This window comes from Chroicocephalus ridibundus, chromosome 6 (assembly GCF_963924245.1).
Source record: "Chroicocephalus ridibundus chromosome 6, bChrRid1.1, whole genome shotgun sequence".
NCBI classification, from domain to species: Eukaryota; Metazoa; Chordata; class Aves; order Charadriiformes; family Laridae; genus Chroicocephalus; species Chroicocephalus ridibundus.
Window position 1 is genome coordinate 57,848,498 of NC_086289.1, and position 16,762 is coordinate 57,865,259.

Genomic DNA, 16,762 nt, shown 5'->3' on the forward strand with positions numbered 1-16,762 from the left:
ATCCTAATATCCAACTAAAGACCTTCATCAGCTCTCTGCAGGGAAGAGGCTTCCACACGCATCCCCAGGCACGTCCCACCCAGTCGCACCAGGTGAGTCTGCAGCTGTTCCATCAGGCGACACCAAACTCACATACCAGCAGATCACATGTTATTTTTCACCTAAAGCCCCTACAGCACTTGTGAACTCCAATTTTCTTAAATCGCAGATTTCTTTCAAGATGCATCATAAAGTTCACAAGGTGGCACTGCTCAAGATGCCATTATTTTGGAAGAGATATACACGCGCTAAAATTGTTCAACGAGCGATAAGAGAACAGGCCCTCGATTTGGCATTTCAAACTGACAAAACAGGACCGTTCAGCAGAGCCTTGAAAACAGGGCATGGCATTGGTTTGGCCAAGATGTTTCACACAAAGTTACAAACCGTTTGTAATCTCTAAGTAATTAACCCCAAACGTTTTGCGTGCACTAGCACGGTGCAATGCATCAGCTGTGCACTTACACTGGACCATTCCTTAAAGACTGTCCTTAGACTGGGAGTAGATATCAAAGTATCCAGTGCAGTCACTAATAAAATTCAAGCCAGCTCTTTTAAAGTAATTATTTCTGAATTGTTGGGTTTAAAAAAAAAAAAAAAAAAAAAAGGGCAATTATCAAACTTTTACTCAGAATAGCATACATTTGTACAGTGGGAAAAACAAGGGCAAAAAGGCAAAATCTGAGGTCTGGGTAAAGAGTGTTTGCAAACTTCTAAGCAGAAAAACCAAATTATTATGTTATGACACAACTTTTGTTTAAAGATTAATGAAAAACAGCCAAATGCATAGTTTCGCAAAATCCGGTTAGTATAAGTATACACTCAAGCACGGACATATCTGAGGACACACCCTTTCACTTCGCCAGCAAAAGGAAAAAAAAAGAAAAAAAAAGTTAAGAGTAATTAAACCTGGTATACTAGCCAAAAGTCTTAAGGTCAGATAAATACAGTACCTCAAACTTAAGGCAGCTATTTGAAGAGTTCCAACTTCCAGCTACTTTTAGTTACTATGTCAAATTTAAAGATTTTCACTACAAAACTATCTGGCCTTTCAGAATCGTTTGGCTCTGAAAGACCAACTTGGCTTTATGGGTGAGCACAAGTGGATGCAAAAAGCTTCATATCAGACCAGCAGGCTTTAAAATACTCCACATGCTAAGGATTTGAGAGAAGAACCTATCTTCAGGCTACTGAAAATAAGTTTATATTGATACTTCCCCACCACTCCTTAAGAGAAACTAACCTGAGTCGAACTGGTGGGCGGAAAAAACGCCCCTTGCTCCCTGCAGAGAGGGTTTCACAACCCCCAGCACACACAGATCCACAAAGAATGATAAACCCAAGCTTTTAAAAAGTGCTAATATTATAAAAATGATTTGGTAAAGCTTTTCATTCTCAAACAGTTGGTCTCTTGACAACGCGTCTCTGCAGCTCCTAAGCACACATATAATAAAAACCTCATCAAGAACAGATCCCTGCAAAGGGACAGATAAGTGGTTGGAAGCTGTGAAAGTTCACACTTCAGAAAAATCAAACCAACAAACTGCTGAGCCCTGTTAGTTGGTTTGGGTTTTTTTTGGTTTGTTTTGGTTTTTTTTGTTTTTTAAAAAAAAGTCAACCCAAAACATAAGCTCTGTCAGAGAGACTCTAAAACTTGGACTGATCTGTTTAACAGGTTTTACTAACCTGCCGTAGATTTCTTATGTAAAAGTATGTGGATTACAATTTTTACTTCTAAAGCATATGAAATCTAGAGAAAGAATACTGAAATTGGAAACGTGCTTTTAAAATCCCAAAGAAATACTTTTGTCAAGCTTTTTGTCCGTAGATGAACTCAGAAACCAAACTCCTATGACAGACTAGCACAGAAACACGTACACAAAACCAAGACTAAGCTAGTGTCTTGAGGTGGCTCATTAAAAATAAAAAATAAAAATCTACCTGGTGCTTGAAAGAGAATAACAGAAGGCAGAGCATGTGGGAGAGCTGAGGGAGCGCAGAGCCAGCAATGCCCTTCTAATGCTCTACCAAGTACATGAGTTCTCCACAGCAACGGGCAGCTGGCACGAAACCTATTTTTAAAGGAGCTGTATGCCTTAAAGTCCTCTCCATGTGAATAATGTCGCCTCAGGAGAACGCCAGCATAGATGCTCTTATTTTCATGAGACAGAAGAAACTAGCAGGATAGCAGCAAAACTCAGGTTGATTGGGGTTTGGCTGGTTGGATTTATTTTTTTTTTTTGGAGAAGCAGCACGTAGAATTCCTTCAGCATGATTTATTTGTTTTATTGTTCCTGCAGCACATTACATTAGAGTCGAGCTCACGCATGAAGTGTCCTACAAGGACAACTTGGGAACACCTAGCTCTGCTCTTGTGTTGGGAGCGGAGAAGAAGGATGCACCAGAAGGGCAGCAAATCACGTGTCCTCCAGGGGCTAACAAGGGAACCTTTCCAACAGCTCTACGGGCTTTCATTCAGTCCTTTAACTGATGGAGGAGAGGGACAAATTACTAGTGGGTCACTTAATAGATTTTTCTAATTCTGGAAGGCAAATTAAATAACTCAGGTGACAGAAAAGTCTGACTTTTTTTCAGAACCAACTGAAGAGATTAGATCCCTTGCAGTTTTAGGTGAGAGAAATTTAAGGGACTGATTAGCCTCTGCTTTCTGAAATATCATCTTGACGACTCAAAGCACGCAGCCTAACATTACCTGTTTTTTTTAAAAAAAACAACTTTCTTCCAGCAGTTATTTATGCCTAACAGTACAAGGAATAAATAGGCTTCCATTCCCAAAATCTTGGAATCTGCCCTCTACTGAAGCCACGAAGAGAACTGCAGCTCAGTGATTTAACTGATAAACACAGCCAGCTTCAGAGTTCCTTGGAGTCCCAAGTTTTACAGCCCCCAAACAAATCTATCTCTTGCTTTTACTGGCTGTGTATAAAACATAACATTTGCTTCAAGAAGTGCTTGTTCAGGAGTCTTTTGAATACAAAACATGGAAAGTCACTAGTGGGGGGGTGGGACGGAGATAAGAACCAGTAGTTTGTTGTTTTTTGTTGGTTTTTTTATATATAAGTGCTGACTCATTAGAGCTAAAACACAAGAAAGAAAGTAAGAAGAAGAAGAAAAAATAAAATTGCAGTCTCTGGCAATCTAGGGCTCCTAATCATTAGATCCAACACAGAACAGAAGAACAATAAAAAGAGCAATTGCATTGTAAATTTATGTACCACGCACAGGTTATGGAACGTAGTGCAATAGGGCACTATGCAGTGATAAAGCTGCATTCCTTACAAAGTTAATGGCTTTAAACTCATGATTTGTACATGTGGGCAATCCTAAATGACCTTCACGCTTTCCAACATTCACTAGAAGACAGATTTATTTGTAATCACAAGTCAGCTGTTTTGTTTTGGGGGATAAACATATAGTTGGAAGAACAAAGGTTTAAACTTTGAATTAAGTAGTAAATGCAGAGGCCAGTACATAAGCTTTAAAAGCTGAATTTGAAGACTGTACTCCAAAACCCAGAGTGGATAACATTAGAATCTGAGCAAACCCTGACAGAACAGTTGTTTGCTGCTCCTCTTTATTTTTTTTTCTTTTGAAAGAGAGAGGGATATTTTCATAGTTCAGTTCCATTATAAAACAGTAGCCACTCTAGCATACGCCTTATGTAAAAACACGTCCTGTTGCAACATAAGAGATCCAACGTTCACAACGGAGAAATTAAGTTATATTGCTGTTAGTGTCATGGACATAACACAAGAATATTCTTTTTCTAACAAAGAAAACGCAACACATTTTTATTTTAAAAAAGCAATGCCTGTCTCTTATTCCCAATTTTCTTTGACATTAAATAGTAGTTTGGAGAAGGTATCTACTAACCTGGACTGCAGTAGAACAGAGCAGTATCCTAGGACAGTATTATTAACATACCCAGCAGCTGTTCGTTGCACCAAAACCACCCCCAGGATACAACGAGCAGTAAATTCTGGGGTTTTTTTTTACTAACAGACCAAGGCAATAAACCTTGGATTATCTAAAACTTCCACATCGTAGTTCTTACGCTGCTGAAAATGAAGTTCTAATTTAGACTTAAGGGAAGTAGAGAGACCACTTTAAGGAGAACTATTTCTGGATATGCAGAGACATGAGGGAAAGGGACAGGAATAATTATTTTTGCTGCACGTCCAAAATCAAGACAGTTAAGAAGTATATAGAAGCATATAGTTCCTGATGCTACAAAACAAATGGCAAAGAAAATCTTATTTACAAGCATTTGAGATGAGGCAAGAGGCTTCTGGTTCTCAACTTCCTATGAGTTGCAGTAAAGAATTTAATTACTACTTCCCAATCTAAAGTGCCCTGTTCTCACGTACCTATACAAAAAAACCCAACTGCTAAGTAGCGTGAGGCAGCTAAATACTGAACACATAGCAGATTTTAGTACGAAATTGCCAACAGAAGCACACAAGGCTCTGAGACAATTCATAAAACTACCCAGGTCTTTATATAAGGTTAATGGTTTGCTAGCCGAGTACCAAGGTTCACAAAACGGGTACTTTTTTGTTTCTTTTTTAAATCTGATTTGAACTTTGTGCATTTTTACTTAAAACACTTCCCTAAAATCTCAACAGCAACCAGATGGGCTGAGGATATTTTACTTATAGGTGTTTTCAAGCACCTTATTAATAAAATAGGAGACCACAGGAAAGCCTGAATACTCAGCTCTTTGGATATATACTTCGGTTTGCTGCTCCTGGGTCAGGCAGCATGACAGCAATCTGAGCACAGTACTTGGATGACTAACACTGAAACGGGCTGAAAACAGCAGCAATCATGACAGAGACAATGAAGAACCCGGCAATCATACACAGTTCCAATGAAAGAAAAATGATTTAAAAAATCACTGTTAAAAAAACACAGAGAAAAAACAGTTATGATGCTAAAACATACTTTCTTAAAGGCCACTTTTCACTAAAGGGATTATGTATGGTATTACCAATATGCATATAAATAAAGCATGTGGCATAAACAAGTGTTAGCATAAGATCTTGGACACCTTTAAGAATGAAACTTTAAGGCAAACAGATTACAAAGTGCCATAATAAAAACACTCGTATGTCAAGGAAGGTATGCGTGGTGTTAAAAAAAAAGTGATCAATTAAAAAACCTGTCTCCTGAAATGAAAGGCACAAAGGTATATTGAGCTAAAAGAACATAATCTTTGGAGATCTTAAATATAAGCCACTGCCTTTACCAGAGTACTTCAAACAGAAAATTCCTCTGAAGCTTATCATTTATAGAGAGACCAACGTAGAGGAATAATGGGATAAGAGGGCAGAAATACACTGGGTGTTCAATAGGGATGCACCGAAGGGCGCTTTAGGATGGCTCTCCCTCTCTCCTGCTGCGCAGATGAGGGAGACAGAAGGAACACGTACAGGGTAGCTCCTTTCCCCGAAAGATTTCACCTCAGCCTATCAAGATAAGGAGCGAGGAACATACGAAAAGGTGTTTGAGGGACGTTTTCTGCAACGTGCGAAAAAACCCCAAAACTATCAGGCAGACTAGTGGGGGTAAAACTAGGGGGAAAGCGTGAGGACTGGTGGTGCGGTATGCCCCTCCTCAGTCGCACCGGAGAACAATCCCACCCGGAGGAAAGGCGGCGCAGAGGTTAGGGCAAAGCTGGTTACAAAGGCAAGCCTGAGACTAGGGTACGGTGCAATGGGTACTAAAAGGTGGCAAGCCAGGTCTGAGATGAAGGCTAAATGTTTGGAAAAGAGAGTAAGCGGCACGAACGCACAGGCTTGCTACGGGGTCCGCGCAGGCTGCCAGAGCGGAACGGGGGCTGAGGGTGCAGTGCCCTGGGTACGCGGGGGGGTGAGAGCCATGCGTTTGCCTGGGAATGCCGAGGGAAGGCGCGGGGCAGAGCCCGGCGGGCGGGAGGGGAGGTGAACCGGCTGAGGGAAGGCTGGGAGCAGGTCGGGGCACGGCACGTTAGGGGGGCTCGGCAGCGGACGGGCGGTGGAGGGCGGCCCGAGGGGCGGCGGGGCAGGGGGAGAGGGGCGGCGGGGCACGGGGAGAGGGGCGGCGGGGCACGGGGAGAGGGGCGGCGGGGCACGGGGAGAGGGGCGGCGGGGCACGGGGAGAGGGGCGGCGGGGCACGGGGAGAGGGGCGGCGGGCCAGTACCTGGGCGTCTTGGCGGCGGCGCTCTCCCGGCGATCCAGCACTCCCGGCACGCAGTTGGTGAGCTCGGTCCAGTCGGCGTGCAGCCCGCAGCTCCAGCCGGTGGAGAAGCGGGAGAAGAGCCAGGTCTCCCGGCGGTTGGGGCGGTAGCAGGTGCACTTCTTCTGCCCGGGCCGGCAGTCGCAGGGCACCTCCAGCCGCACGTTTTGCACCAGGTGGCGGCCGAAGGTGGTGCCGCCGGTCTTCTGGATGTGCAGGAAGACGATCACGTCTTCGCCCTTCATGTCGAAGGCGAGCTCCCGCTCCAGCTCCCGCACGGGGAAGTAGTACTTCTTCACGTAGTGCGGGTCCGGCGTGGGGAAGAGGTCCAGCTCCTCCGAGTAGGAGCGGCCGCTGGGGGAACCCAGGCTCAGCCCCGGCCCCACGTACTGGTAGAGGATAAGCATGAAGCACACCGAGACGGCCACGATCAGCAAGAACTTGCTGGTCCTCTCAACCATGGTCCTTCCCGCACGCTTCATGTGTCACCATCTCCCGGGGCTGCCGGCGCTGGGCAGACGACGGCGGTGCCGGGGGGCGGGCGGCGGAACCCGGCGCCTGTGCCAGCCGCCTCCCCCCCCCGGCTGCTCCCCGGAGCAAGAGCCTCCCCGGGGGCGGCGGGGCCGCTCCCTGGCTCGCCTCGGCTCCCCGCTGTCCCCGCCCGCCCCGCCGCGGGCTGCGCCGGCAGTGGGGCAGGGGCAGCCCGCAGCCAAACCGCTCCGGAGGGGCCGCGGGCAGAGCGGCGAACTTGGGAGAGAGGGGGGCGGAGAGGGACCGAAAGGCAAAACCAGCCCCCTCCCGCCCCCCCGCTTCAGGAAGCCAACCCCATCCCGCCGCTGCCTCCGCCGTGCCCCAGCCCCAGCGGCACCGGCACAGCAGCGCCCGCCCCCGCCGCCGGCTGCACACGGGCTGGGCTCGGCCGGGAACGAGCGCTTCCTGCCCGCGCCGCCTCGCGCCCGGCATGCACAGCGCCGCCGCCGCCGCCCCGAGCCCGCCCGGCTGCGGGCACACAGCGAGCGGCGGCGGCGCGGCGGGCCCGCACTGCGCCCGGCTCCGCCCGCAAGCCCTTCCCGGCCCCGGCTCCCCGCACACGCTCCGCTCACCCGCTTAACGCACTCGGGCTGCAGGCCCGGGGGGGCTGCGGGTTCCGGGGCACTCGGCTCCTGTCGCTCTCAGGGGCAGTCTTTGTGTGCCACCTATGTAACCCCAAACAGCGAGCCTCGGGGGCTAGATTCCTACTCCCTTGTTGAAACAACAATTGTTAGTAAGGGGGGAATCTGCATGGAAATAGGACTGGGGCTTCCCACATGTGCCTGCTGCTGCTGTGGCCGCCACATGGGACACCACAAGCCTTTGGTTGCAGTGTTGCAACTGGAAAATGCTCGGGTCACACAGGGGATGATGGTGTCTGCGAGCAGGCAGGAGCCTGTGCACACCATCAGCCACATCATTTGGAAATAATAGGTGAAGCTGAGGCAAAACCCAACCGAGGTGTTATTTACAGAAAACTTTCCCAGCGAGATGCTTTCCGCTGATCCACAGCGGTGCCGCTGCGGAATTCCTCTGCGATACAGCAGCCTCGCAAATGAAGCAAACCACTGGGAGAGGCAGGAAGCTGCCAGGTGCGGAGCTGCCTGACAGCAGCATCCTCTGTAGGGCAGCATTTAGCAGGCTGAGATGCTGCTGCAAGGAGCAGTACGGTGAGGCCCAACACAAGCGGCTGGTGCACTCGCAGCTTGGCTGAATCCACTTACCCCAGCAGAGTCCTCTCTGGAAGGTGCAGGAAGGGTCCGGCAGCTGGTCTGGCCAAAAGGCAGGTGGGGTTCACTGCCACAATGTGTCCAGGCAATCCCTGAAAATCAGGGTCGGGTGCCTCTCCCCGCTGCCTGTAAACAGAGGGTGAAACATGGCCCCACATCAGTCATTGCCTGTGCAGAATTAATAATATAAACAATTGTTAATTTCTAGCAAAAAAAAATCTATAAGTGAAATACTGTTTCTCCTGTAATCACTGCTATCCGTGACAGTTTTCTTAAATTGCCGGTGCTCTTTAAAACAGAAGTTGTAACTAGATTTTAGCGCACTGGCAACTAAAATACTCCCATCAGATTACACTTTTAAATCCAGGTTGTGTTTTATGTAAGTGTAAGGAAACACTTGCAGATGAGCCATTGTTAAACACTGGGTCAAATTTATAAGGACTAGGAGGAAATGAAATGCCAGATTTTCATTTGAACACCATGACTGATAAATCTGCTAGATTTTGAGATGGCTGCATTACTCACAAGTTGTGGAGCCCCAGTGAGTTATGCAGTTCTTCCCAAACAAGTAACAATAAAATGTTTATAGCACCCAAAAGCATCATATATTGTGTTCAAACCATTTATTTTGTTTGATATTTTCCTCTTAAAAGTCTGCTTCGGATTTTCCTCTTTTCATGTAGGCTAGTAACTCCAGAAACAATGATGTCATTCTCACACACAAAGTTCAGCTACATCCAGAAGCATAGCATAAACCCAATTTGAAGGTCTGAAATTTATATTATGACTTGGGAAATACAGGCATATACGTGAGGTTTACACACATGGTTGGACTATACACTGCGGCATAAAAAATGCAGAGCAGATTTTAGGATTGCAATGCGTTTGCCTGTGGTTATAAACGTATAAATATTTAGAAATGACAGAACTATGAAGAAATCAGCCATTAAGTTAATTGCAGTTACGTGAGCTATTTATTGTTAATTAATTGGTTTAACTGTAAGATATAAAAATTTTTTGGCCTTTTTCTTTAGTTATACAGATGGAGATACACCAGTGGATTTCAATACTGATTTATATTTGTGGTAAGTATAGTGCCTGTTAGTTTATGAAAGAACATACTAAAATATGATCCATGAAAGATAAACAGACCATGAAGGAAAATACAAGAGTTACGGCTGAAAATGTGCTGTTTTCTTTACTGCAGCGCCTTCCATGGTGCTGGAAGAGTAGGGAAGGCCTGTGCCCTTCTCATCTGCAACCACCCACCCACCCCACACACACAACAGCCTGCCTAGGAGACACCGCAACACCATAGCTCCGGGATCAACACTTTTATTGTTACTGAAACGCTGTGGAACCCTTCCCTGCTAATTCTATATGCTGCTCTGAAATGCTGGTATTTCAAAGGTGCTTACAGGTATGACTCACCTAAGGTGATCACTTAAGCAAATACTTAAATCAATCCCTATTTACGCTCAAGGAAAAGTCACTGAATACAACGATAGACTCATTCTTTGCTGTACAGGGAGTTAAACATCAAGTACTGCATCAGTGCTAGTTTAGACCAGCGTGTTTCTTAGATCAGAGAAGATCTGAGTGGAGTTAAAATAACCGGATCTCCACTTTCCCTGGCCTTTCCATTGGAAACAACAGTGGAAAGAGATGAGAAATCCAAAAAATACAAGTTGTTACTGCTACCTCCTGTTACCTACTGCTACTGCCTGCTTATTCTCCGAGTTCACCTAGACTGTGCGTTCAGCAGTTATCCATCTTCCCAAGTTGAATCTTCCACTCTCAGGCCAGACCTCCCTCAGCTTTCCTCCGTCTCATCTGGAATTCATCACAGTAGGTCTGAGTAGCTCCAGGAGCGGAGCTCTGTTTCCTGTGAGGCAGTCGGAGTGACAATCTGCAATCACTGGGCTGCCTAAAAACTAAATGTTTACAAAGAACAAAAGCATTTCAGAGGAAAAAAAAATATTATATTTTTCTCTCTGACCTGTGGACTGGGGGAAATGCATTTCAGACTTCCTCCCTCTGCATTCTTCTAGGCAAATGCAAACAGAGGACCTCCCTTAGTCCACTAACAAAGTTCTTTGGCACTTTGGTGTCTATCTGATCCTAAATTTTGCAGTCCATCCCTGGCATAAATCCTACCCTCGGTCATCTAATGGCTTAACTTGCAGCCATTCGAGTGTACGCTGGGATCCACTGTCTCTCCCCTGTTTGTAGAGGCCCCAGTAAGTCACATGGAAACTCTCATACTGCACTCTGCCAAACATCCCTTGTTCCACTACCAAGCATCAGATGGTGACGCCCCATCTCTGAATTCATAAGGTTTTACATCACCTTCATGCCCAGTGCAAAGGAGGTTACATCAGCCATACAGTTAACCACCACGAGCAGTTCGGGTATCCATTTAAAAATCACACCCAAAGCTGCAAGAACTCCAAAATCAACTGACTGAAAGTCATGTTGGATTTAAATGTGCATTGATGCGAGCTAGGACTTTAAAAGGTGGTGGGAAAAATAAACCACATTTTAGGTGCTAGGAGACTAAACCTCAACACGGACTCCACATGTTTTATTTTTTCAATATCATTTCCTTCATTCTGTGCTTGACACTAGACAGAAGACCAGTTTCAGCAGCGGCTCAAATTCTGCTCATTTATACTGACATAAAACTGAAGCGTCTAGTGACTTTCCACTCCAGATCTATGTCAGACTGAGCAGAACCTCTCCTAATACAAGAAAACGGGACGATTATGTTTGGCATTATCAGAGGAATCCAGTTGGTCTAAGAATATAAGTGATTTTCAGTGATTTTCACACGATGAAGTCACTTTAGGTACATTTGAAAGGTCTATTGTTTTCGTACTTTTCCTTACACTAGCCCATTATTTGTGAAGGCATTAACTTTGAATTCTCACTACAAAATAAATTAGACTGAGGTCAGGCTTACGCTAGCTAAGTTACCTAAGCGTGATCTAGACACAGCCACTTTACTAGTCAAGAGACCTTAGTCAGTATTCATGATTTAGGCATGGTAAGACATTGCTAGGAGTGAGATGCAAAGATTAGAGCTCCTCTTACAGATAACGTTAAACAAACACAAATTTTGCAAATGGAGTTGAAAAGCATTTTATCATCGCTTGCTGCTGGCCATTGGATGCCTAAATACTTACCTTCAGATCTAATAGAATTTTGCTTTTTATCCCACAGGGGCAATGCCTTCCCTGCAGAGAAATTAAGAGTAGTGGCTTTGGCCTGACTTGGAGTAAGCACTCCCATTACAAAGCCACACTGGCTTACAGCAAGGTGCAACGCTCCGTGTTCACCTGGCACTTCTGAGGGCCTCGCTTTGTTCCCAGCACAGCAGCCTGTGCCGTTCCCACTCTTTCCAAGTCATTGCAGAATGCAGGCACTAAGGGACTAAGCCTTCCGACAGTTCAGCCGGCATCCACACGGTTACCAACAGCGAGAGCAAGCCGCGCTTCGGCTTAGCTCTTAGACCTGTGTGATGGGATGGGCCCACTAGCTTGGGTGGAAATCACTAACGCGCACCTGAGGTCAAGGTTTATGTATTTGCAGTTAGAAATCAGATGAAGAGCAACATCTGAGTTAACACGGAAGTGAGGACAAACTCCGACATAGTGAGAGTACAGCTTGTTACAGAAAGCCTCCCATGAGGAAACAGCGGTATAAAACATGTAAACCACATACCACCTCTGCCACCAAAACCTCAATGAAATACTTATCTCAAAGGCTAATAAATAAGTAGTAAATTTATTACGCGGGGGAAGTGTAAAGGCTTCTCAGCGCGGAAGTTACACTAGTTTGCTGTGAACTAGTATAACTTAGTTAACCAAAGCAGTACAAAAATCCACTTTAAACACTTCCAAACCCTAAGAAATACCTCAATAAAGGCACCTTAAACAAAGTTATATTACTCACCATTAAGAAAAAAGAGCGTATTTCCTTTGTTTCCCAAGGATAAGCTCCCTGTTCCCCCAAACAGGTTGAAACAAACCACTTACCTTGTTTATTCCAATCTAGGGGGGTTTTTTTCAGTTCCTTTAGGAAGAGTGGGCACATGATACTCTCATTTGCTTTGGTGATGTGTGTGTGTGTGTGTACCATATACTGAGTGACTGGTGAGGAGTCATGAACCACAGGATTTAGCAGTTGGCCTGTAATATCAATGCTCAAACCAAAACCAAAGTGTAGAACAGGGGTTTCTAAACTTATTTTGCTCATCCCCTGCTGCTGTAGCATCAGTAGCAGTTCCCGGCCACACACATTTGTACAGAGTGGCAGCACTCGCACACCATTTGCCGGTGATACTCGTACTCCTAGTCTGAAACCCGCAGCAGTTTGGAAGCACTGGTGTAAGGACTCTGTGGCTTGAGTGCTCATGCTGTAGGTTAGCCACACTGCCATAGAGCTCTCACATCCAGCGAGGTGATCCCTGCTCCCCAACTACAACGTGCTTCCATTCCAATCAGGGAAGCGGGTACTGAAGATGCCAAAATCTATCACACCTGGCAACACTGGTTCTGATTTCATGCTCTTGCACTACTTTTTTAGGGCCACTGGAAAGGTCTGCTCTTTGAAAGGTACCAAAGACAGTCTCAGAAACCTCGTCAGGGATTAAAACCGTGAAGCCACTAACAGCTCTCCTAAACAAAGGAAAACCTACCTTCAGCAGTTGCAGAGATCAAATCTGAGTTTTAGAACTACCTTCACAGACCATGTGGTTGTGGTATCATCCTACTCCCTCTTCTCATGAGGATGCTGTGGATGTAAACATCTGTGTCTTAGCAGGAGGTCAGCACACGACTGGTAAGACAGAGATAGTTACCTACGATTGTCTTTTCTCTCTTGCAAAGGGAAGATGGTCGAAATAGATCCACCTCATAAGCCTCCATTTGCAGCTCGCTGCTTTGAGACCTCCTGTGGGCAGACATAAACAAAAGCTGAACTTATCAAAGCCGCGTGTACATGCTGCCATTTAATAACTGCAGATGGCAGACCCAAATGTCTGTCAGGACCCTGAAACATTGGAAAGAACTTCGCTGATCTCTCAAAATGTACAAATGCCTGCAAGTTTAAGCAGGGAGTTGGGACTGCAGCTGAAGCATATATAGTTTCTAAGGTATTAATCCATCTAAGGAAGGAGTCTGCGGGTCCACAGAGAAGGCACAAAGTGCCAGCTGCTCCTTATTCAAGCTCTTTTTTTCCTACTTGCATTGCAACAGCTGCAAGAAGATGCTGTCTGGGCTTGATGGAAAGGACAGGCCTATTTGTTGGTGGCATATTATTAGCATTATTACCCATTCATACATGGGTATTAAATACACATAAGGGGAGCTTGGGTTCTACAAGATTTCACTTCCCCCCGACACTCTCTCCTGCAGCAGCTGTCCACTGTGACATGCCTATTAGTGGGGAACAAACGTAACCCTTTCAGCCTTGCTCTGTAAAACCCCTCAGAACACAAATGGGACACAAACACTTGGCTTCTGGTAGGGACATCAGTGTGACGTGTATCCAGAAACACTAAGATGGTGGTCTCGTGATGGAATGATGGCAGTGCAGCCAGCAAAGTTTCTGCATGTTGACTCCATCCACACCTGTAACAAGCGTCTGGACAGTCAGAAAACGGTGCTGGAATAATTTCTGTATGAACAGCTTGATAACTTTCTGCAGTGACCTGAAACTTAAGACTGGCCCATGGCCAAGCTTGCTGGCGTGGATTTCTTGTGTCATATATATTAATCTAAATAGTATTGAAAATATAATTTTCCTTTATTTTTGTGCTCTTCAGTAAATGCTACAATGTACCAGGAAGATCCTTGCCTCTTTGCCGCAGGGACTCACATAAACATATAAATGTCCTGTTAGCACATGCACTGTTTCTTAACATTTTATACCATTGTTTCCTTCATCTTGATCAAAAAACTGATAATTCAGTTTGGCAATTGCATTCTAAAGCAAATGTGCTTACAGGACTTTGACTTGGGATCTCTGTGTGATCCTCCAGGGAAAGAACTAATTAGAGCAGGCATCCCTCCTTCCTTGCTGCGGTTGTAACATAAATGGTGAACAGACAAAGCAGGGATGCTACAGTTCATGAGAACTGAGATACACGCACAAAAGTAACTAATCACTTTCCCCTTTAAGCCCCAAATTAAGAAGCTATGTAATGAAGTGAATAAGCTGAAAGCTATAAAATAAACTGGCTATATAACAATCGTATGCCTAGAGATGTGCAGCTAAACTGGAAATGTGCACAATTCAGTTCTTTGAAGGCTTTTAGACAGAAGTCAACCACCTGAAAAGTGTGAGGAATTTGAAGTGTACTGCTTAATGGATTTTTTAAAAAAAAGAAATTGACTGGCAAAGCCAAGCTGTGGATAATCACAGCCTCTGTCTTGTGTCCACAGGATCAGCTCTTTCAATTATGCTGCTTCTACAAGCAATGTAGCAGAAGAGCTTTAGACTTGGCCAACAAAAGTCTGAATACTTTCTGAACAAATAACAGCCACTAGTTTAAAAATCCCCTAATGTGAAAAAAAGCACAGAAAAAAAATAGTCCTCCATTTCACATTATCTGGGGCACCATTATTGCGCTCGTCTGGGGCTCCCGGCACTCCCAGACCTGATGATGCTGCAATCCATAGGGATTTTCCACAGTTGGGTTTATCACAGCAATTATGATTGTCAGCATCTTGTCAAAACAGTCCTTATAAAAGATACCAAGTCAACACTTTGGAGCATGAGGAAAAGGAATTTCATGAGGATTGCAAGACCAAAATTAAGTCCACAACATTTATAATTAAAGAAAAGCTACCATAAAAGGAACTTCAGAGCGTTAAACACTTTTAGGCCACAGCAACAAGAAAATTGGGAGAAAAGGCTGAAATTCCACCAGGCAAATATGTTCTTGGTGAAAATGAAAACAGTGGGGCCAACGTAGAGTAGTAGGGCTGTAGTGTGAGGCTGCTTTCCCAGACTGAATTTCAAGTTCACTTTTCTGGGCTGTTCAGTCCTAGGTGGCACTTCAATCCCTTTTTAAACCTTGCTTAAGTTATCTTAAGGGTAATTTACCAGAGAGATAAGGCCAGTGATACTGTACCCGATAGTGGTGACTTAAAATTGCATCAGATAAAAGGAGTGACCAGCTCCAGAGTCGATCATCAGTTAAGCCTGATACAGGCACCCAGGGGAAATAACCGTAGACCCAGCACAGTCTTTGGAATGAGGGTTTACGTAATTCACGCTTGATCTACTTAGGGCATTATTCATGGTATATCAATCTCTTAATTCTTTTTTTGATTTGTACACTGAGCATCAGTGATACCTGGTGGCGCAGAGTTTTCTGCCTCTTCAATTTTTATACAAATAAAAAGTCCTAGGAAATAAGCCTAATACGTACAAATGCAGTACACTGGTTAGAATGAAGGACTCATAAGAATAATAACAGGAAAAATAAAATAAATTTGAGCCTACTAGTCTATACATAGCCAAAATAGAGAATTAAACTTTAAACCACAATAAAAATGTATTATTAGATTTTAGTGAAAACATACAAGTCTCAACTACCCTTCCACTGAGTCGCACAAGGCAGGTAAGCACAAAACTCCGTATGGTTAAAAAAAGCAACAGAGCTACACTGAACTCATGCTGAATTTTTTCCTAGATTTGACTCCTAGACACTGACAATTTCAGTTAACCAGTTCCTTCCTCTGTCACTACAATTCATCTGTACTTCCATTTAAAAATGTTTGCTGCAATAAAAAAAACCTCCTGCCTCATTCTCCTTTGTCAGGAGGAAGAAAGGTTACAGTCAACAACTGTTCGCAGCCAAAATTACTGGAGAGAATCCCACATCATTCCCTGAGACGATGCAGCGCTACCTTCTTTATTGTACTGCTTTCTAACCACTGGATGATGCTGGATGGGAACTGAAGAAAATTCCAAGACTGATTCATCACTGACAGTAAAACAGGACCTCAGCAAGACCATTCAGTCCTGCCAATTTGCGCATGTTTTAAAGAAAAACACAGAGCACGTGCACTCTGCTGTAGGAAGCCCAACAACCTATTTCCTGTAAAATATGTATCACAGAGAAGGAAAGAAGCTGAATGTATAGATAGCAACTTTCTGTTAACTTCACAAGTTTTAATCTCTCCCTCTGATATATTTATCGTACAGTTGTTAAAACAATTGGAGTTTTAATATGACTGGGACCTTTTCTTTTTATTAGCCTTTTTATCTCTCTTCTTGTTTCCTCCAAGTTGGGAAAGAGTTTTGTTTATCCCCAATTAACTTCCTTCCTTACACTGCAGAGAGGATTAAAATATTTGTGACAGAGGATACCTTGTCGAGGCTTTGTTGACAGACAGCACAATGCGTCTGTACCGATGCTGTGGGCTTCTGCATGCTGCTGTAGTACAAGGTATTTGTTCCTGCCATTTTCTCAGGTGGAGCTGATGTTCATACTGCGCTCGGTGATGGAAGCCTAACTCTAATGTTGCTATCCTTAATTAAAAGCTTATTACTGCATAGTGAAAAGAAATGCTTTCTTTTTATTTGGAAAAGGGCTACAGGAATATTCTTAGTTAAAAATGGAAAGGGCTGAATTTATGAAAATATGGAACACTGATTTCAAGAACAATGTCTATTTCAAACTTAGTTTCCTAGATTTGATGAGAATTTTCAT

At 44.5% G+C, this 16,762-nt stretch overlaps 1 protein-coding gene and 1 long non-coding RNA gene across 2 annotated transcripts in view; both read right to left on the bottom strand.

Annotated features, from left to right (window-relative positions):
- The window catches only part of HS6ST1 (heparan sulfate 6-O-sulfotransferase 1), a 198,027-nt gene extending 190,828 nt beyond the window's left edge, over positions 1 to 7,199 (bottom strand). The window contains exon 1 of the mRNA XM_063338416.1: positions 6,242 to 7,199. Coding sequence (XP_063194486.1) covers positions 6,242 to 6,759 — 518 coding nt within the window. The 5' untranslated portion in view covers positions 6,760 to 7,199. The remainder of the gene's footprint in view (positions 1 to 6,241) is intronic.
- A 120-nt stretch (positions 7,200 to 7,319) lies between these two features.
- LOC134517173 (uncharacterized) overlaps positions 7,320 to 16,762 on the bottom strand; it is a 37,846-nt gene continuing 28,403 nt past the window's right edge. The window contains exons 2-3 of the long non-coding RNA XR_010071563.1: positions 12,899 to 12,990; positions 7,320 to 8,163 (exon numbers count right to left, since the gene is read on the bottom strand). This is a non-coding gene — a long non-coding RNA (uncharacterized LOC134517173). The remainder of the gene's footprint in view (positions 8,164 to 12,898; positions 12,991 to 16,762) is intronic.